The sequence below is a fragment of the Sabethes cyaneus genome, chromosome 2, assembly GCF_943734655.1.
Source record: "Sabethes cyaneus chromosome 2, idSabCyanKW18_F2, whole genome shotgun sequence".
Taxonomy (NCBI): domain Eukaryota; kingdom Metazoa; phylum Arthropoda; class Insecta; order Diptera; family Culicidae; genus Sabethes; species Sabethes cyaneus.
The window spans coordinates 167,204,754-167,227,742 of NC_071354.1; the positions used below are offsets into that span (position 1 = coordinate 167,204,754).

The 22,989-nt window shown below is 43.1% G+C and overlaps 2 protein-coding genes across 2 annotated transcripts in view; one reads left to right on the plus strand and one right to left on the minus strand.

Moving 5' to 3' along the window:
• Positions 1 to 3,122: 3,122 nt before the first annotated feature.
• On the plus strand, positions 3,123 to 3,500 carry LOC128736308 (NADH dehydrogenase [ubiquinone] 1 alpha subcomplex subunit 6-like). Its single transcript, XM_053830785.1, has one exon. The coding sequence runs from the start codon at positions 3,123 to 3,125 to the stop codon at positions 3,498 to 3,500; it is 378 nt and encodes a 125-aa protein (XP_053686760.1).
• Positions 3,501 to 3,522: 22 nt separating this feature from the next.
• Positions 3,523 to 22,989, minus strand: part of LOC128738108 (filamin-C) — a 133,734-nt gene continuing 114,267 nt past the window's right edge. The window contains exons 8-17 of the mRNA XM_053832963.1: positions 17,614 to 18,625; positions 17,331 to 17,551; positions 15,286 to 15,434; positions 7,915 to 7,987; positions 7,663 to 7,850; positions 5,995 to 7,596; positions 5,724 to 5,931; positions 5,534 to 5,662; positions 3,932 to 5,478; positions 3,523 to 3,873 (exon numbers count right to left, since the gene is read on the minus strand). Of these exons, the coding sequence (XP_053688938.1) occupies positions 3,742 to 3,873; positions 3,932 to 5,478; positions 5,534 to 5,662; positions 5,724 to 5,931; positions 5,995 to 7,596; positions 7,663 to 7,850; positions 7,915 to 7,987; positions 15,286 to 15,434; positions 17,331 to 17,551; positions 17,614 to 18,625 (5,261 nt within the window). The 3' untranslated portion in view covers positions 3,523 to 3,741. The remainder of the gene's footprint in view (positions 3,874 to 3,931; positions 5,479 to 5,533; positions 5,663 to 5,723; positions 5,932 to 5,994; positions 7,597 to 7,662; positions 7,851 to 7,914; positions 7,988 to 15,285; positions 15,435 to 17,330; positions 17,552 to 17,613; positions 18,626 to 22,989) is intronic.

A 22,989-nucleotide genomic window follows, 5' to 3' on the forward strand; every position in this document is an offset into this window, starting at 1 on the left:
GCCACTAACGAAATTTAGCGATCTGCAGTTCCAGGTACCAAGTCTCCATTCCATGTCCTTGTTTCGTCGTCTTTGTCCTTGCCGAATGCTCCGAGTAACGGAGAGCTACAAAGTTGAGAATTTTCACAGACTATGAGAGATACAAAACGATGATAACCGACCTTTATTCAAAGGCGCACTCATTAAAAGTATACTTGTGCTACAGTTTCAGTTTGGTGTATTGTTATTCTGCATTGAAATTTTGTTTAAAATTGTAAGCCAAAATATTTCGGGGGGGCAAGGCTCCCAAGGCCCCGCCGCCTGGCTACGTGACTGATTTCATAAGAATCACCAAGGCGCTACAGTAACAGAAGGTTTACTGATTGGTCATGTCGAACGAACCTGAAGGCCCTTACAGTGATGATTTCTGTAGACTCACCAAGGCGCTACAGTAAACCAATCAGGAAGCCTTCTGTTACTGTAGCGCCTTGGTGATTCTTATGAAATCCATACTGTAAGCGTTCTTTACTGTATCGCCTTGGTAATTCTAAAGAATAACAGCTGTTAACGCCCTTAAACTCCTGATTGACAGGAGGCAAGATCAATCAGGAAGCATTGATAAATTAAATGTATACTCATAACGATGGACAGTACCAATCAAGAAAAATCGTAGTAGATTAGCGCCTTGCTAAATTCACTAAAAAAACAGAGTTTCCGGGAACTGGGTAGTTGCCGACTACCAGCGACTACCCTCTATCACACCTCTGGCATCATGCATCGTAGATTGAATTACTTTGATGAGCTTCTTGGGAAAGCTCGTCCATGATTTTCCATAGCTTTTACCGGACGATGGTATCATATGCGGCTTTGAAGTAAACGAACAAATGGTAACTATCTGTAAACTGTAACTATTCACGGGCCTTTTGGAGGATTTACCGCAGTTTAAATATTTGATCCGGTCCTGGGCTACTCGTCGCCATTTGGTTGTGCGTCTCGAAACTCATTAGTCGGCTTTAACCAGGTCGCGCCATCAAGTACGTTAGATCTCTCTATTCCTGGTACCGGTGAGCTCCTTGAAGAGAACAAATTTTGCTTCACAGTCGTCCGGCATCCTTGCGATGTTGCCGGCCAACCGTAATCTCCCGACTTAAACTAGTTGTACGATGGAAATCCCTCCAAGTAGTACCTGTAACTCGTGGTTCGAACGTCTGTGCTGCTTTCCGCTTTACGTTTTGGCCGCCACACAAAACACAAAAATAATCCGCAATACCTTTCGTTCTTATATGGCAAGTAGGCATATCTGCCATAAGCAAAGTTACTGTTTCAAGCCGAGCGAAGATTGCTTCGCCAGATTTTATACTATACGCTAGCTTATTGCTGTCAGAGCGTATGGTTTAATAGCAATATCATCTTGATTTTTACGTGATCATTTCATCCGTTATTTGGGATTTTTCAATTTCACGATTACATTTAGTTTTATCTACAATAAAACTATTTATATAAGATTTACATAATACTATCGTTGGCCAGCACTACAGTACTTATTTTAAAATTGAATCATCTTCCTAAATATATTTCTATTCAAAGATATTTAAAAAATACTCGAAAAAGTGATCAATTTCACCCGAATTCACGGTAGGTACATGGGAATGAAGAGAAGTGTTGTAATATTTTACTATTTTAATTGGAACAGTAGGGTAATTTGGGGGAATTTGGACACCCTAACCAAATCACCTATTATCCCAAAATATTTGCATCAAAACTCAAAAAAGTTGAATCGTATACTGAGATTTACTTGTTTTCTGTTTACCAGCGGAGTTTAACAATTGTATCTAGCTTTGTTTTGCTAAAATAGGTTAAAATCAAAATAATGATTTTTTGGCATCAAAATTTTGTTTGGGGTGATATGGACACCCACTGGGGTGAAATGGACAATGTGTAAAAAACGGTTGTTTCTAACGAAATACCATACTGAGGCTCATAGCAGATAACTTAGGAACACATATCAACTAGTAATAGTGTTTCGAGCTCAATTCCGTCTATCTGAGTAGAAGAGCCAGTTCATAAGTTATACTAATATCACTTTAGTTTTTTCGCAAGTAAACAAAACCATACTTCGATGAATCTAGATCTTATTTAAAGTCTTATTCGACATTTGTCACATGCAAGTCCTGCATTCCTGCATCCTGCATTAATTCCTGGTGGCTCAGAGAGGGTTGTCAAACCTAAAGCTGAAGATATAATGACAGTTCGACATATCGATTGGAATAAAATAGTTAACAACATAATAGATAACAAATAGATAACAACATAGACATTCAGGGATTAGCCACGAGTGCCTCAAAAATCACAAATTTCAATATGAATCTGAGTATGAGGGAAAATGACCAGAGAAATATTTCATTCAGTTTGTTCTCAAACACATCGAAACCCGATTGTTAAAATCCCTGACTTTTGTTGCGAATGTTCCCTTTGGCGATCATACGTTATTGACGGAATTGCGAATACTCAAAATCCATTCTTAATTGTCTATAATGATCTTTTCGGTGGATTCTTGTTTTAACATCATATGCACATCTTTTTTGTACTTTTACGGTATCTAGAATTAATGAGACCGAAGAAATGATTTAAAATCAACTGGACCATTTCACCCCAAAAAAATTGTCCATTTCACCCCACACAGCATACAACAATATGAGTTTAAAAAATTGGATTTATTTTTATACAATCTAACTATAATTTTCTATCAAACAGTTTCTCTTATGTAGCCAAATAGAACTGCACTGCACAATAATTTGAAGAGTTTGTTAAATCACTGGAAAAAACTTAAAACCTAGAGCATCAAAATTACAGTTTAGGCAGTTCTAGGCAGTTGTTTTGTTTACATTTACACTTGGCAACACCTGTCAAAGTTAAGCCCAATTTTTTTACGTTAATAATGGTGTAAAAAGATAAGGAAGAAGTTGAGAATAATGTGAATGCAGAGAAACTGCTTCTTTCCGAGATAAAGCACCTGTCCATTTTACCCCAGGTGTCCAAATCACCCCAAACGACCCTACAAACATTATATTTTTACCATCGCAGAAGGCTATTAATTAGCACCTCTATCAAACTTTCTTCTCAATTCGTGAACGCTCGAAAAAATGTCACCAATTAACGAATTTATTCAGCAATCAACGCGCCAAGTACGACCGATTTTGTCTCTGAATAATCAGGAAGCTCGCCAGCGAGTGATCGTTTTGTACAAAACTTGGTATCGCCAGATTCCACAAACGGTGCATGATTACGATATTCCAAAAACCGTGCAGCAGTGCCGAGCCAAGCTACGTGAGGAATTCCTACGGCACCGAGATGTGACGGATGTTCGTGTAATTGACATGTTGATTTTCAAAGGACACATGGACCTAAAAGAGACGGTCAACCGCTGGAAGCAGAAAAGTCACCTGATGCGATACTGGAAGGAATCGCAGGAACCGAAACCGACAGATTTTCTGACAAAGTTCTATCAGGGTCACGAGTAAGAAGACATTAGTAAATCGGAGGTTTATTCATTACAACATGTAATAAATAGCGTAACTTATCTTGAAAGAATTGAATTATATTGCTTATTGGAGCAACGAATTGTGAATTAGAGGATGTGTCGTTTTTTTTCGTTTGTGTTGTTACGTAACTGTTGAAAACTTGAGCCATGTTTTTTTAAGTGTATAAATTAGTCAACATCTTACAAGTAAACAAACTGCACAAAAATACTTGAATAGTTCATCAGTTGCCGTGCAAAAACCGTTTCAGCTCCTCTTGGGTGTCGAAGATTAGCACAGGGAATGGGGAACCGGGCACCAGTTCGCCAGCCCACTTGACTTCCACTCGATAATCGCCCGGTTCGGTTGGGTCGTACTGAAAGAAAGTGTTAAAGTTTATTTGAATTTCAATTTTGTTACATTAAACCACGTACCTTGCAGAGTATAGTCCTGTCCTTCTGGCTTTCTCGCTGCATCTCAACTCTGAAAGCTCCTTTGGGACCACGTACGCGAACCGTTAGTTGCCCAGCACCGGCTCCTCGGGTGTCCACTATGAATCGAGACTGGAACGTTGCTAGAACACCATGTTCGATTCCTGGGCCGTACACACGAACTTTGCTAGCATCGGGTGCTCCTGCGACTCGCAGGGTAAATGGAGATCCGGGCACATGTTGACCACCGTACTTAATAGTAAGCGAATGTCTTCCCGGTTCCTGGGGCTTAACATTTAATGTGAAGGTCGCATCACCATGATCGTACAGTTCACAGTAGGCAACCTTTCGTGGACCAGCGCAGTGGGCGGTAAGTTCTCCTGGTCCAGCACGCCGAGTGTCGATCCAGGATTTGATATCTCGTCCGACTACTCCGTTCCGAAGACCTTCACCGGAGCACAACACTTTAGCGGCATCGACCGCCGGACCGACCGCGATTGTTAGTGGACATCCCTTTATAGGGCGTCCATTCCATTCAACCGAAAGGCTCAGCGGACCACCGGTGGATTTGTGTGGGTTGTACGATGCTAACCAAATCAGTTCGTTAGGTCTTGGTTGAAGAAGTGTTACTGGAAGATTTTCTCCATCCTCGTATGTCATATGAACCTCCGGTTTACCAGACATAACTTCGGAAGCGTCGATAGTAAAGTGGGAGATTTCACCAACTTGTGCAGAAGTTAAGCCTCTTCCTGTGAGAACAACCTTATCGGCGGCGGATGAACTGCCAGTTACAAAAACGTATCCAGGGCTTTGCGATATCGATAGACCTGACCATGTCAGGTCGAAGCTGTGCTCACCCTTTGATAGGCCGTCGTCGGTTAGGTATAGTAAGCTTCTACTAGTACTTTGTTTTTCAACTTGTACCTCGTTGCCATCCACATAGCAGGTCAGTTCCCCTGGACCGGCCATGCCGGTATCGAAGGCAATTTTTACCGGAAGCAACAACTTTCCATTACTATCCAACAAACTACCCCAGCCTCCGATCGGTGTTACCTTTGCCGGGTCCAAGCAAGCAATCGTCCATGGCGATCCTGGCAAGGGTCCTCTATTGGTGCAACTGGCTCGTATTTCATACTCTCCAACCGTCAAAATAGTATAGAAAATTTTCCACTCATTATTACCGAGATTTTTGATTTTCGGCTCAATCCGTTCGGCCTGCTCATCCAACCGTTCGATTTGAACATTCGGCGTTGTTGGGCAGAACACTACAAACGAAGTCTCTTTTCCACGATGAGCCACTTCTAGGCCATTTCCCGATGCATGGCTATCGGTTTTGTTGCCAAACGCCTGCACCGCGAAAGTTACCGGAGAACCAGGAACACTCTCTCCACCGTACATCACGGTGGCCTTGTAATGACCGGCACTCAGTGGCAAGAACTCAACCTGATGGACATAATCTTCCTGTTGGGTTAGTTTGACGGGTACGTTTTGACCGGATGGTGACAGTACAGTTACTTCGATTTCCGCAACGCCAGCTGATTCGGATTTTACTGAAATGAAAGTGATTGGTAAAGAAGAGGTAGAGGAGAAGTTGATAGAACTTACCATTCCAGCTAATGGGCGAATTGGTGCAGAGATTCATCTTCGGCACCTTCTGCAGATGAATTTTCGATGGATCATACGATTCGCAGGTGTATGGACTTCCCGGCAAAGGCTTCGATTGATGAAGTACGTCTGAAAGAAGGGGGAGGTTAGTTCGAGAGGCTAAAATTAAAATGGCTGACGGGTTCTTTACCAATCAAACATTGCCCAACTTTCTGTACGGTGAATTCCGCCTGCAGATGGCCTCCCTTGGTCTGATAGCAGCGCACTGGTAGAGCTTGACCTCCCGGGCCCGAAACGACCACATCAAACTCCCGTGCCGGATGACCAACGGTATCGATGGCGAACGATGTCGTCTTACCGACGCGGGCCTGGTACAATCCCAGCCCGTTGACGGTGATCTGCAAAACAAAACAGTTCGATCATTAATGACTACCAACTTCAATTAGTAAAACCAATCTTACCTCTTTACTCATTGCTGGAGCCATAACGTTGATTTCTATCGGTTTACTGGCAATTGGAACCTGATTGTACAGGATCATGATCTTGTGCGGTGCAACCCGAGTCGGGTGATAAACGATTTCCCATGTTCCGTTCTTGGTTGGACCGCGAATTGAATGTGGAACCTCCAAACCTCCGCAGCGTACCACCGACGTTAGAGTGCCCTGTCCGGCATCCACTATCGACACCGCCAGCGAGGCAGGCTTATGGCAATAAGCTTCTCCCACTTCGACGATCTTCACCATGGACGGGTCGAATACGTTAATGGTTCTAGCAGCGATGAATGATCGCGTTTCCTGATCGATGTAACGAACGATGTAGCTTCCGATTTTAGTAGCCTTGAATTCGGCCGACTTTCGAGATAAAGTGAATGGAACCATCTTATTGTCTGGATCGTAAATTTCGATGCTTTGATCTTCGCCCACCAACTCAATAAAAGTACTGTTTCCAACTTGGACGTTTTGTGTGTTCTGCTGAACCTCACATCGGAAGGGGCTTCCATCCACGGGAAGATCGTTAAAAGTGATGTTGACAAAATGGGGTTCGCAAGTTTGCGGTACAAAAGTTACGTCATACAGTCCTCTAGCACAAGCGGTTACTTCGGCCTTTACGGTACTCGTAGCCGTCGATACGACCAACTCCAACGTACCTTCCCCAGCACCTGCAGCATCCACGCTAAATGTCAGCGGAACACCCAGCGAAGCCAGAGTGTTATGATGATCAAGACCGCTGATTGCTACACGTGAAACGTCGAATACATTGCATGAAAACGGTGATCCGTTGATGTGTTGATCATTAGCAGTTACACTAATCAAGTGCCTCCCTACGGATGTGGGAACGAATGACACTAAATGGATGTCATCTCTGTAGGATACCCTACAAGAAACGGTATCTCCCGAAGGGGAAGTAATCAACACCTGGGGATCAATTCCGTCGAACCCTTCTAGCTCGAAAATATTCTCGCACTTAACTGGAGCTTGTCTCAATGATTCTCCGGTGGCGATAGCTCTCGATAACGACAGTGGGGCATGAGTTACGTGGCAAGCAAACGGTGATCCTGGAACCGGATAACCATTGAAACGCACCGACAAGGAATGCGTGGCCGCCTCCGTCGGTTTAAAGTTCACCTTGAACCTGGCATTTCCTTCCGATTGTACAAAATTGGGAACATTTTTCCCACCAACTGCCACAATGATTTCCAAATTTCCTGCTCCTGCTTGGCTAGCATTGATCCCGAAACTAACACTCTTTCCAACGGTTCCCGGTCGAATGTCGGTAACGACAACCTTCTCTGCCGAATATGCCTTCAGCAAGAATGGACTTCCTTCGACATGACCACTGCCCGGCAAACGCACCTCCACCGAATGATCGCCAACCTCGATCGGTTCAAATTTAACCTTATACCCATCGGGAACGGGCATCACATCGGCATGAACGGCACGCCGTGCCGGTCCCAGAACCTCCACGACCGGTGATATATCCGATTCCACTAAAAAATCAAACACGTGTCCGACACTAACCTTATCCATTAGATCGTTGGCGACAATTCTTGCTGCCGGAGATACCTGTCAGAACAAAAAAAAACAACATCAAATGAAATTTTTGTCATTTTTGTACCACATTCATCAAACCTTGCAGGTGAATGGACTTCCCGGCACATCCTGTCCGTTGAATCTCAGCTCTACGGTGTGGTTTTGCGCCTCGCGCGGAGTAAAACTGATCGCATAGGTATGCTGACCTTGAGCTTGAGCCGAGGTCGGAACGCGACCGCCATTCACTGTCACCTCTAGATTACCGGGGCCCGCCTGGGAAGTTTCCACTGAAACATAAAAACTCACAATAAAATCGCACTTCGGTTAGTGTCACAGTACACAGATAGTTACCCAAAAAGACGACCGGTTTTCCCACGGTACCATTGTTGACGTTCTTCACCTTGATTGCGGTGACATCGTAGACCTGTGCCATTACGAGGACGCGGCGTTAGATGAGATGGAATCCGTGTGCACGTCCGTTGGTGAAGATTAAATGTTTCCGCACAGCAGCAGCAGCAACGTGTTGGATGCAATAAAATGACACAAATCAGTTAGTGAACGCGCTTAGTGAATAGGCTAGTTGGTCATTTAGTCAAAGTAGTGCCAGGGAGACTGGCAGGTGTCAATCGCTGCCATCAATTAACTGTTATTATGTGTGCTCGGTCTGGACAGGGCCGTAGCTGACGACGCTTATTTAGTGCTACCGCCTGTATTGAAATTCTACTTTGAATTCAACCCTTGCGGAAGGTGTATGGCTAGACAACCGCACTGTGGCTAGCTTCATCGTGACCAAATCAGAATCAACGATAAGTTTACGGTGGGTGGCAATCGTACGGTAAACTATCGCTTGCAATTGATTATGAGTATAAGCGGCTTTCGATGGTAATGCAAAGGAAATGCAGTCACTTTTGAAGGGAGAAAAAGAAAATATAGTAGGTCCTACTGCCAAGGCGCGATTAAAAGCAAACACGTGGCAGCCAAAATCGATTTTATTGAAAATTATTATTTTGTAATAAAATTGTTACAAATAATTTCATTTTAATTTGGTACAACTTTGATGCGCATAATAATAATAAAGAAGCTCTGTTGTCTGGACATTTGGCAAATTTTCATCGAAGCTACAGTTATGTTTTAATCGCTGATGATGTGTTGTATGAAAAACATTGTAATTATCATGAAGTAATACGAGCACAAATTGAAAGGGACTTCAACTTTGCCTCCTTGGATCAGACTGAAATTGAAATAGCTTCAAGCTCGCTCCAGTTTGTTCAACGGACTTGATGGAATGACAGACCTTGAAAAATAGAACAGACACTCATTTTGCAAATTATGCCATTCCATTGTCTACGTAACACAGGCGATTCTTTTCGCTTTCTCCTATATAACAAGAGGTAAGCCGGTGAACAGCATTATTTAAACGCTAGCGGAGTTACTGTAAACATCTCGAAGCAGCTCTTCGACATGTCTGGACGTGGCAAAGGAGGAAAACCCAAGGAGAAACCCCAAGTTTCTGGTCGGTCGCATTCACCGTTTGTTGAGAAAAGGAAACTATTGGAGCTGAAGTTGGCTGTCGTGATGGAATATTTAGTCGCGGAAGTGCTTGAATTGGCAGGAAATACTGCTCGTGACAACAAGAAGACCAGAATTATTCCACGTCACTTGCAGCAGTCGATGACATTCTAGATCGCATAGCTGCTGAGGCTTTCCAGTTGGCTCGCTGCAACAAGCCGTACCTGGTTTGCAGTTTCCGGTGCGCCAATTTACCGAAAAGAAAGTTACGCTAAGTGCCTTAGTGCAAGTTTATTGCAAACTGGTGGTATGATGATCAAACAATCGGTCCTTTTAAGGGTCACACAACGATTGAAGAGTTTACTTTATTTTCTTGCCCAGATAATACCATAATAACACAGGCAACGAGGGAAAAGTTTAATTTTTCGCCGTTTCGGACGACCAACAAATGACGAGAATAAGTTTTCTGTTCACGGGCAACATTTTCTGCCACTTCTAAAAATTCTGCAGCTAAAGCTGCAGGTTAACGTAATTCTCTGTTTGGTAAATTGAAATACCGATAACCGCAAACCAGGTACGGCTTGTTGCAACGGACCACCGGAATGCTTCAGCAGCTATGCGATCGACTAAGCCGGTCGTGTATGGTCCTGAATCACGATGAAATACCACTCCAAGTGGCCAGCTGCAAGTGACGTGGGATGACCGACCGGAACGTGACGTGGGAACACGACCGACCGGAAATTGCAGACGTGCACGAGTCGAGCGTGACTTTCGTTTGCCCTTGAAGCTTCTTCCTTTGTCGTATCCAGACAATAACATGCCAATAAGATGTTGGCAGTAGCTCAGCTAGCGTTTGAATAATGCTGTTCGCCGGCTTACCTCGTGTTATGTACCAGAGCAAGCGACAAGAATCGGTCCCGCCTATTTTTCATGGTCCTTCATTCTATCGTCTACGTTAAATAAAATGGAGCATTTCAATTTCAATCTGAACAAAAGAGCAAAGTTACCAGTGAGCCGTTCGCCTTTTGCTGCCAAAGAAAAATTACGTTACGTATTATTACTGAAGCATTGGTGATGGATAAATTTGTGTTGCTAAAGAAAATCGAGTGAAAAGCCCTAAGCTCCAAGATTTCATCAATTACCGAAGACCGTTCTTTGAAGAACGAACAAATTCTTATATGAAGATGCAAAAGATGTTACTAAAACTATTTCATTTTATTAAACCCACGGTTTTATGCATTGTGACGCTTTACCGAACACATTTACTTGGAGCTGGTGTATTTGTTGGCTGCTTTGGTACCTTCCGAGACGGCCAACTCAACCAGCAGCAACAAGCGAACAGAAGCGCGAGAGGTGATCGGTTAAAATTATTTGATAAGAAGCGAACAATTAGTATCAATCGAATTAAAATCAGTGAGCGAAAATTTCTCAAATCTTCATGAACATTATGTTTCGTCCTTAAAAGAACATTTTGTCGACGTGATATGTTGGAAATTTAAGCCTTCTTTTCCGTCTTGTTGGGCAGCAACAAAACAGTTGGATGTTCGGAAAGACACTTCTCTGAGCAGTGGTTGGTAACATCGGACAGCAATTTGTTCAACTCTTCGTTGTTGCGGATGGCCAGCTGCAAGTGACGATAATTCTGATCGTTTCGTTGTCGCGGGCAGCATATTTCCTGCCAATTTCAGAACTTCAGCAACCAGATATTCCATCACGGCAGCGAAACGAGTGCTCCAGCTCCAACACACGCTCAGCATACTTTGCTTTCCTCAGCAGTTGATGAATACGACTGACCGGAAACTGCAGACGTGCACGACTGCGTCACCGCTCGTGTTGCCGTTCCATTTAATTCTCTTGTAGCTTTGTTATAGTAGAATTAAATGGAACTTTCCATCAACTTTCTCGTTGATTCCTGAATTGTACCAAGCCTTATTCGGTAATAATTGGAAATTATTTCAACCAATCACAAAGCGACAATTTCTATTACGACCGAGTTAGAGTTATTTTAAATTTTTCAAGACGCGCATTGAAAATCAATAGTTTTCTATATTTTCAATATTTTCCAAATCGATTTTCCGATCAATTGGTGTAAATATCTTGGAAATCTATTGAAAATTGGCTGCAGATATAAAATATACCCTACAACGGTCATTAGCCTCTTATCCAGCAACTCCTATCTCTACCTCCTCGTGATACCAGCCGGAATACGAGAAAAATTAGTGGAGATCGGCTAACCAATCCCGGTGGAAACTAAGATCCTATACCGACAGGGAAGGAGGCACTCATGATTCCGCTAAATGCTGGTAAAAATAACAGCCTTGCCAGCCGTGAGAGCTTGTCTCCAGATTAAGGGTGGCTCACGACGGTGATCCCACTGCACGGTGAATCGCCGTTTCCATACCAGGTGTGCGGATGTATCCCTGGTTAGAGGTGACGTACAACAGCGACTGACCCGGAGCGGGCGGCTGACTTATGAATCGCTGTGTCCCGCCAGCTGTGCCCAAGACGGCAACCCTTTTCGTGAGACTAGGCATCGCAACCCTAGTAAGGCAAAAAAGCAAAGCCTTGGGTTTAAACGTCCTTTCTAAGACTTGACTCTTCTTTATCGACAGACGTCACAGTCGGTTATTAGAGTACAGAACAGGTACAGTTCTATCACAAACGATAATGGCTTGAGGCTGATCAACTTCGCTGCAGCCAGAGGAATGGCTATCTATAATACCTATTTTGCACGATGGAACATTCGGAAGCACACCTGGAAACACTCTAATGGAAAGGCCTGCTCTCAGATCGACCACGTTCTGGTTGATGGCCAGCACTTTTATGATGTCGCAGACGTGCGATCCTTCCGGAGACCAAACGTCGACTCGGACCACTATCTCGTAGTATGCAAGATCCGCGCCCGGTTGTGCAACGTATTCAAATCGAAAATAACGAGGAAGATACGAGTGAATATTCGGCGGATATCAGCAGAAGGAGTTACTGCAGAGTACTCTCGGAAGACTGATGAGCGGATCGGTGAACAACTTGGAGAAAACCTGAACGAGCAGTGGAGGCACATCCACAACGCGAGAAGTGTTGGGTACTACTGCTGCAACCACTTGTGAGTTGTTTGACGCAAAGTGCCAGCGAGTGACTGATGAGAAGAATCGAGAGAGAGAGAGAGAGAGAGAGAGAGAGAGAGAGAGAGAGAGAGAGAGAGAGAGAGATACCGAGATGCTAGAGCTTCCGAATAGAGACTTCAAACTGGGACCGCGTTCTTGCGGCGGTGGAGAGTTGCTTCGAGCGGCACGATACGAGAAACTTCTTTAAAACGATCAACGGAATCAGGAACCGGACAATGCCAACTCTTGTTATGTGCAACGACAAGGAGGAGAACCTGATTACCGAAAGATCGGGGGTGACTAGGCGTAGGAAACAACATTTCGATGCATTGTTGAATGAACGATGGTGGACAAAATGGTGCGGTTTACAGAAATGGGATAACGATTGAGGATGATGAGCAAGTTGTGGATCCACCAACTTTGGACGAGGTTAGAAAAGCAACGAGAGAGAGAGCTGGAAAGAACTGCATCCCCGCCGAACTTTTGAAAGTCGAAAGCCAATGACTATATTGTGCAATCCAAGAGGTTATATTACAGGTATGAACTGCGGAGGAACTACCTACGGACTGGTTGGAAGGTCTCATATGCTCTATTTATAAAAAGGACCACTGACTCGAATGCAGCAATTACAAAATTCTCTCCCGCATCCTATTTCTTAGACTGAGACCGTTGCAGGGAGCCTTTGTTGGTAAATACCAGTGCGGTTTTCGAGAGGGACGCTCTACGACGGACCAAATGTTCACCTTGCAACAAATCCTCGATAAATTCCGGGAATTCAACTTGCAGGCTTCATTATTGTCTGTTTTCGAACTCCAAAAACTTCAGCCAACTTGCAGGCCTACCATTTGTTTATGGACTTCAAGGCGGCGTACGATTCAGTTCACCGAAATGAGCTGTGGTGGATTATGCATGAACATGGTTTTCCAACAAAACCGATTAGGCTGATACGTGCTACCCTTGATGGTTCAAAATCAAGCGTCAGGATAGCGGGTGAGACATCGGACTCGTTTGTGACGTTGGATGGTTTGAAGTATGCTGACGGACTATCGAATTTGCTGTTCAACATTGCATTGGACGGTGCTATTTGAAGGGCAGGTGTACAGAGATGTGGTACCATCATTACGAAACCTCACATGGTCCTAGAGTTTTCGGACGACATCGATATCATCGATGTTAACCGTAGAGCTGTGGAAGAGGTGTCAACGCATCTTAAGGAGGAAACTGCATTAATTCTACTAAACCAAGGTATATGGTAACTGGTAGAGACCGTGGTAGCCCTTTGGGTGTTGGAACTGCGGTGATAATATATGGAGATACTTTTGATGCGGTCGATGCTTTGTTTTCCTTAGTACGTAAGTGACATGTGACAACTATACGAGCCGTAAAGTAAAAAGGAGGAGTGGCTGCCAACATGGCTTTCTACGGATTACGCAGCCAGATGAAACCCCGTAGCCTGCAACTCCATACAAAACTCGCACTCTTTAAGACACCAATTCTCCTGGTGGTACTCTACAGCCACAAAGCGTGGCCGTTGATAGAGAGCGACCGACAAGCTCTTGTTGTTTTTTGGCGTAAGATTCTGCGGTCAATTCTTGGCGGCATATTAGAAGAAAAAGTGTGACGTAGGCGTATGAACCATGAAATGTACCAAGTATACAAAGATGCGGATATTTGTGAGGCGACTAAAATAAGGCAGGCTGCAATGCGCTGGCCACGTAGCGAGAATGCCGGACGAGCAGAGGTTGGAAAACTCGCAAAATGAATAGATACGCGGAGCATCGGCAAACGGTTTTTATCATGATAAAAAAGCTACGCGAGTGGTTCAATTCGCTTATAACAATGAGCAACATACACTCACGCTTCGTAGCATCGCTGAATATACGAATATCGTGAGCAACGCAAAAGTGCGAATTGCCGCTTTCTGCTGCTTATTAAGCCACTAACACTACTTTAAACCATTCCCTTTTCGTGGTAATATATTATTGAATACTTTCAGACATCCCCGGGCATTCTATATCCGAAAAATTGAACACACTCAATGTTCAATATCCAATTTTTGAACGAATTCTGATGTTCACATTGAGGTTCTGTTCGTGATAAAATTCAAAGCTGATGCGTGCATTATCGGCGAGGCAGGCGAATAGGGTATGTTCATGAGGGATGTTCATCGATTCAAATGATCACTTTTTCGCGAATTCTCCAACCACTGCGGATGAGAGACCCGCTAAAACAATATTTAGCAGGAAACCCGACAGAGGCCGCCGACGTCGAGGTAGACCCCATACCCGTTGGACGAGCGCAGTTGACGAGGATGCTAGAGCAGCGGATATTAGGGGCGATTGGAGAGCGACAGCCTAAGACCGAGTAACCTGGAGGCTCCTGAATTCGAAACGGATCAGATAAACGGATTGTCGCCGAAAAAATAAAAAGTTGTTTACTATCCAAAGCTTAATGTTTTTTTGCGGGAGAAAATAATAATTGAACATTTGGGGGTGCTAATCATCACAGAATGTACAATGGAAATGATAAAGATTGTAGATTGCTACCATGCGGTGCGTTTCTATGTTATCCGCGAGTCATAATTCGACAGACTTCGCAGCCAGCTAATCGAGATTTCAACATACGAAGACTGGATTATTGGACCAGCGTCATATTTCGAAACTAACTGATAAAAGGCAGTTAGATCATACCTTGAGACCAGTCTTCATATGGTTCAAAGGTTACGCAATGTTGGTGAATGACACAGGCCTAAGTAAAGCCCACTGGGCTCCAATCCAATATTAATCGGCTCGAATTATAAGGTGGTTCTAACATGGGGAACTACGAACCTAATAAGAATGTTTCAAACATTCGTGCTACCATCTTTTTTTTCGCTCCGTCCTCTTCTCGTCTTCACTCTAACGATACTATTTTATTACTCTCTTCTACCATTTCGTATGTCTGTTCCATAGGTTGCTATTATAAAAACTATTCAAATGTGTTATTAATTATTTAGGATTACTTATAAGAACCACAATAAAACAGTAATAAAACTCAAATTGTTGTTTGAGTAAGTTTGAGTTTACACACATACCAGATCAGATCGATATTGTAAAAATTAAGTGCTTACCTTAGCCGAATATGGACTGCCCACCGTCGGTTGACCCTCGACGGTTACGCTGACTCGGTGCTCACCGACGACCCGCGGAACGAACTCGGCCTTGAACACCCCGTCCGCGGTCTGCAGTACCTGCGCTGGCACCGAGTGACCGGATGGTCCTAAATAGTGTTTCGGGGTTACGGTGCAAACGAAGTTTTTTCGTTTTTTTTTCGTGTGATTTCGTTCGGGTTTGTTTGGTGTTTATTTTTTTTCGGGCAGAGGATGAATAACAAGTCGTCAAAAAGGATAGTGTTTTGTAGTCTTGTTTAACATCGGTTTTTATTTTTCTCATTTTGAAAATATTTTATACACAATAAACCAAATATTAAATTGTAAGATAAATCAACGGTGCAGTGGTCAAGGAAGGATGGTTAACAAGGAAACTGAAACTAGTTTGTTAGCGGACATTTTAAAGCATCTGTGTTTTTCGGTTGTCCACAGTAAAATGCATCATGCAATGGCCCCAGCGTTAGAAACCTAAACCGTTTGCCTTAGAGGTTTTATTAATACATTAAGGCAACATTAATGTTATACAAATTAGTCTCATGTTAGCGGATATGGTATCCATCAAAATTATTAGTTAGCTGGAAAATGATAAATGTCCAAACCTACACAAATACCACGTTAGAGCATGGATTAAACTTCAGTAGAAAACGGTAACTATAAACTCATTTCTTCGCAATTAAGATAAATTATTAGTGTAGAAAGAAGGTAAATAAATCTTAAACTTTCGATATAATGCATGTCTCTTCCTAGTAGGGAAACAACTTCGAACTAAGGTCTTAGTATAAAAGTCTACGTCGTCCTGAAATATACATACAAATAAAAAGGTGAAGAGATTTGATCAGATTAATACTTGCAGACAGATGCAGACAGATCGAACTGAAAATTGGTTCACTTGGGACTGATCGTTTTGTCACCGCTTCTAGGTTCGATTCATGCGTCTGTTGGAAATGATCAGTTCACGGGTTTGTCACATTTTTGATGTGCCGATAGTTTTATGAGGTTATGAGGGGTTGGTTGACAAGTTTTATTTGAACGTAAGCCTCATCGTAATCAATCATATACCATTTAATGCGGTCCCGTCAGTGATCTTACCAGTTGCGCTAACAGTTTTGGTTTTGGTTTGTGAAAGTAAACTAGTTATTAGACGGATTAGGCAACAATGGGCAGCGAACCACCGCATGAAGAACATGCAAAAGTATTAGACGAAGAGTTTGAATTAAAAGACAGTGTTTTCATCCTTGGTTAAAGTGCATCTGAAAACTTTCGATTACGGGTGGGGGAATGTTGCGGCAGGAAGCCTGTCACTGAAGCAAGTTCCACTAGCCTCAGAATCTACAGACAAGTGAGATCAATCAAATGTGTAGATAATCATAGTTAATGATGAATCAACCATCATCAAGTAAAATATCAGTGCACTCTCGTTGGTTGTACGTCAGCAAATGAAAGTTTTCTTGCTTTATTTATCACAGTCCCGCCTATCATTTTGTAACATTAATGGAAGATTGAATAAATTTTTGATGTGCTAGAAAGGAGCTACAATAAAATGCAATCGAGTAAAAATTAACTGAATAACTCTTTGGCAAACAACGTTCCTTTTACCAATCATTGCTCTCTATTGCTTCTATTAATATTTAAATGACAAACCCGTAAACTGATCATCAGCACTGACAGTATATTTCTTGAATAAAATCTTATTGGTGCCACCACAAACCAGCCGATTTGTACTGCCAGAGGTGTGTTTTGGTGACCAGTAACCTACCCTACGCCTGAGCTGTAAAACTTAAAAATTTTGAGCTCCTTCAAAGATTTACACGAGGTGCCAATTTTGCGCAAGTGAACATCAATGTAAGTCGGTAGAATTTGTTTAACGTACAACAGAACAGAAGAGGAAAAAGTGGCCGAATAGTTATACTATCGAAGATCTATCTAGGTATACTCTAGGTTGAAGAAAACAATCCACAATCGCTATAGATTATAGTACAAAACGGAAAGGAAAAATCAAACAATACCTTCGACGTTGACCTCGATGTCCTCCAGTCGGCCTCCGGCGTGGTTGATGATTAGCGAATTCGGCAAATGGAGCGGTCCGGGACCGCCCAGCGACACTTGTGGACCGGTCGTTCCCCCGTTGATGATAACCGTTATCGGACATCCCGGGACCAGCATTTTGTTGAAGGAAACATTGATAATGTGCTCGCACGGTTCAGCGGGAACGAACGATACAGCAAATCTACAACAAATACATAACATTAATGTTTGAAAAATAATAAAACGGACATTACGCTGACTCACTTGGCGTTCCCTTGCGGGTGCACCTGGGTGGGAATGTTATGGCCTTTGGCGGAGATTGTGATCTCCAGATTTCCTTCACCGGCATCGCCCGCATCAACCGTAAACTGTACCGGACGGCCGACGGTTCCCTTCGAAACTGATCCCACGGCAACCTTGGTCGCGTCGTATGATTTGGCCACGAATGGTGTACCCTGAACCGGATAGCCGTTGTACTCGACATTGATCGTATGGGCTCCGACATGATTTGGAGTGAATTCAGCTGTGAATCCTGCATGTATGTCACCAGTCACCCTCACGGGAAGTTCTCCTTGGGGACCACGAACGCTTACTGCCAACTCGGCAGCTCCACCACCGCTTACCGTGATGTGAAACGAGGCCGGTCTGTTGACAGGAATTAACTCCAAATTAGATAAATTGAGCAGAACTCGACTTGTGTCAGCAACAGAGCACACGAACGGGCATCCAATGACCGTTTCTCCATTGAATTTGATATCAATCAAATGTGGTTTTGCCTGTTCGGGGGTAAATGACACCAGGCACCGTCCGCCTCCCACGACCTGAACATGATTTGGGACTTCCCCTTCGTTGATCGAAATTTCCAACTGGCCTTCACCGGCCGCGCTGGCGTCCACTCTGAACTGGCACGGTTGACCAACTACCCCTCCATTGACATCCGTTACCTGAATCAAACTGGAATCGTACACCTTCGCAATCAATGGACCGCCGACCAAGGTTGTTCCGCCGATCGATGCCTCGATGATGTGCGTGCCGACCTCATTCGGAACGAACTCAATCCGCAGGGCACCGTTGGCCGCCTCGTGGGTGACCCGCGCGTTGACCTTGCTCTTGCTGGGCGAGAGCACGGTCGCCACGCAGTCACTGCCCCGGATCGAAGCTCCAGGAGGCGGCAGAACCTCAAAAACCGCCGGCACACTGGCCGGCACCAGCCGGGTGGATTCACCGAGAGCCGTCAGCCCCGGTGAGGACATGATGTTGATATTCCACGGTGACCCTGGCAAAGAAAGAGAAGAAATTATTTTGAGAATTTCATTTTGTTAGGTATACCGGTTACGTTGGAATGCAGTGATTTGCAATGAAATTATCAAACGATCTACATATGAGCTTGCGCTACTACGGACCAAATTTCTACTAATCAACCGAGAGCAGAAATGACGAGAGTAAAACATGCCTACGTATCATGTCTTTTTTTGGCTTCAAAGCAGCATACGATACAGCCGATCGAGATCATCCATGGCAGATAATGCACGAACACGGGTTTTCGGACAAACTGACACGACTAATCCGAACTACACTGAATCAAGTAAGATGTTTCGTGCGCATCTCGGGGACACTCTCGAGTCCCTTCGAGACGTGGAGATAGCTGAGATAAGGCTACCGCTTTTCCTGCATGTTATTTAGCGACGGATTCAGGTAGGATATCGAGCCAAATTTGCCTTTCGCAAGACGCTTCGAACAAGAAACACATGGCGCCTTAGGAAGCTAACAACGTACAAACCCCTCATTAGCCGAAGTTGTGACGCTGCTCGCGAAGGACATACGCGCCCTTGCCGTGTTAGGGTGGAAGGTACTGCGGACGATATTTGACTGAGTACAAACTGAAAGTGGAGAGCTATGCAGCTGTGTGAATCATGACCTACTGGCACTACTTGTGATTCCCATCATACATCTGGCGAAAGTCGGTAGGTTGCGATAGGCCTAATACATTCTAAGGAAACCGGACAACAGACGACAAAGGTTCTCTTAAACAACCCCACTGACACCGGGAACAGAGAAGCCCAAAGTGCAAGATGGCTCTACCAGATCGAAAACGATTTGCGGCTACTGATTCGCCGGGGAAATTGACGACGAGTGACCCAAGATCGAGTTGAATGAAGACGGCTGCTTGCAACAGCACGAGCCAATCCGGCTCTATGTTGACGACGACGATACTATGAAGTTATAATCATTTTTAACCCTATCACTTTTCAGTGGTTTAAACAGTGGTTCAGTGGTTAAATTTTCCGCCTGAAAACAACTGATTTACGATTTTCTAGGAAAACCGAAAACCAGGGGCTATCCTTTAGTCTTGTCAGAGCAAACAACAGCGAGTAAGGATAGCATATGCTCCGACGAAAGAGGTGATTGGAGGTCATTTCTTATTTTATGTTCTTCTACGAACTGCAACAGAAATTTTGGCAAAAAGTATAATGTGCAACATTTAAAAAGCAAATATGTTGCAGCATCGACTGTTTATCATGTCCTAAGATGCCTAACAACTATTCGCAAGCGAGGTAGTGAAAATCCAGCCAAAATTATGGACGCAGTTTCTTTAAAAACAAGCCCTCTGGTTTGACTGATGCACTAGAGACTAGACGAATGTTTGAAGAAAATTTTGATGCCATTTCTACAAAAACATCATGCAGATGGACAATACGTGTTTTGGCCGGATAGAGCATCATCGCCTTACGCCAAAAAAACACAATCGTTCCTGAATACCCATTCGATCTCATTTTTACCCAACAACCACGACCCGAAAAATCTGCCTCAGTGCGCCCAGTCGAAGATTTCTTCGGGATTTTGAATTCCTTGGTGTACAAAAATAACTGGAGAGCCACGAATTGCAAAACAGTTGATTATTCTACCAATCCCTAGAGATGTATTCGCAAAGTTGACATGACGAAAGCTTCGCCCAACAGCCAATTACGGACCGTTTTTAAATGTACACTCATTTATTTTCAATAATTTAATTCTACCAACTTCTTTCCGAACATAAAATTGAGTCCTGATCAAGATCGGGCACTCGGCTAGTGAGAATAAAGTAGAAAAGGTCCACAGCTGAAAGGTTACAGAGTCTGCAGTGACACAAATGGTCGTGGATTCGAAGCTCAGTAGAATTAACACCATTCGAAGGCAAGTGACTAACCATGCGTTAGTTCTCAGGCCCCCTTCTTCAGCCTTTTTTTGTAAGCCAGAAGGGCATTGGGCTCAAAAATGCTACTGCGCCAGTCACTAAGATTGTCTTTTGTAGCTGGCCCCAATTAAATGTCAGATCAATAGACAATTATACTCTTCCTTCATGCTGCATTCTATCCAATTTCGTTGGAGCCTCCTGATCAGGGCTTCGACCGATCCTTTTTTTCATCAGGAGTCCTGATAGTATACAACAGCAAAAGGGTTTGTGTCTCAGGACGATAAGCTCTATTTATTTTTGCTTTGTTGAACTTAAAAGGCAAAAGGAGAACAAATGTATACACCTATAGGCTGCAGACCCTTCAATAGTTTTCGTATAAAGATTTTAAATTTTAACATTATTATGTCGAAGTGTCTGCTACAATTCGATATATCTACAACAGTCTATGAATTCCACTCTTCAAATATTTTGAATTATGGAACACAATTCTCCCTGCGTCAAATCTGGGTTCACGGCTCTAGACGGTCTCGTAGTTTTCCAATTATAAGCTATGTTTGATAGATTTAATGCAAGCAAGCTCGATCTCATTTTATCGTTGCCACAACACAACACATGAATGTATTCTCTTTTCACTACTCTTCCAATAAAATGGCACTATGGCTATAACACACTTTCCTAACATAGATATCAAATTGGGCCAGGATTAATCGTCGTACGTAAAGAATCTACGACCTGTTGGGACGGGTAGATTCCGTCACTTTTTTTTCTAATAAAACACGTTAAAACTTTTTCGAAGTGGAGCTATCGACTGTTGATGATTCCAAACTTTGTTTTCGGCAGGACAGGCAATCGGCAAAGCAAAACGACACTTATTTATTCTATGCCCGACGTTTCGATGCATTTAACATCTTTTTCAAGGAGTTCTACAACATAAAATAGCATAGTTAACATCATTTCTAATAATAGAACGTCATACCACGTAATCACGTATCGTCTTTTGTCGGGTGGCTTCTGTAGAAGGTTTAAACTAGTTACATTGATCAGTAATACTAGCATTAACCGAGCTTCAAATATAATAATTTTGAATATAAAATTATTCTTATATCGATTTATGCATAATGCAACGAACAAATTCAAAACTCACTGTATTCGAACGAAATTAAACAAAAACTAAACAAAACTAAAACAAAACAAAGCAAAACTAAATATGTTTTTCAGCAGCTTCCGATGTAACTTTTTGCATCGTTTCCATAAGCTATTTTCTTGTCAAAATCTGTAAATAATCGGTTGTTGCGATTCGATTGCGTGAAGTGAGTTTCAAAAAGACATCCCTGTCAAAAAACGGTATGAAATGCTTGATTTACTTTAGCATTTAATACTTCTTCAATTAAGTAAAAGCAAGCCAATATGCGGTGGTGCAATTTGCCCCCTTGCAAATGTGGCTATAAACATAGGTAAATAGATCTAAGTTGAAGTCAATTGCCGTTATTAAATCCAATTAGCATCGTAAAGTAACCGTAGTGGGAATAATTGATTACCAACGTCCAAATTCCAGGTAATTCAACTAGGCCACAGCTGCAGTATAATGTGCCACATGCAGAAAAGAAAAAGTGCACTAGAAGGCAGAAACTAGGTTTATCTATCTATCTATAGATATAAAAGTGAGCGAGAGTTTATTTGTATGTTCCACCATAACTCCAGAACGCCTTGACCGGTCTCCACCAAACTTGGCACACATATTCAGTGAATTTGTTCAACCAAACTGTGACTTCTCTGTTTAATGCATATGTCCCCAAGCCTAAAGTGAAGCATAAACCTCCATGGTCCAACTACCGCCTCCGTATTCTCAAACGCAAAAGAGCCAATGCATTAAAAAGGTACTCTCGCTGTCGTAATGCCAGCACTAAGCTAGATTTTACTAGCGCAAGTTCGCGGTACAGAAACTATAACCGTCATCTGTACTCAGTGTACGTTAAGCGAAAGCAAAACGACTTAAGGCAAAACCCTAAAAAGTTCTGGTCGTTCGTAAACGAGAACCGTAAGGAGAGTTGTCTTCCAGCTAAGATGTTTCTTGGTGAGCGGTCTAGCGGTCTCGATACTTGCGGTTTATTTGCTCAACAGTTCTCAAGTGTTTTTACTGACAGTGACGTATCAACTGAGGAGATTGAAGATGCTATCAAGCTTGTCCCAGAGAACCTCTGCTTTATCAACATTGTTAGTTTCTCCGAGAACGAAGTCATGAATGCTTTAAATAAGTTGAAACCGTCTGGAACTTCTGGGCCGGATGGCATTCCCGCTCTCATGTTGAAAAAATGTGCAATTCCACTCGTGTATCCACTACGCAAAATAATCAATCGATCTCTTTGTGAGGAAACGTTTCCTGCTGTTTGGAAGAAGTCATTCGTTTTCCCCGTGTATAAGAAAGGAAACAAAAATGATGTTTCAAACCCGAGGAATCACCTCAC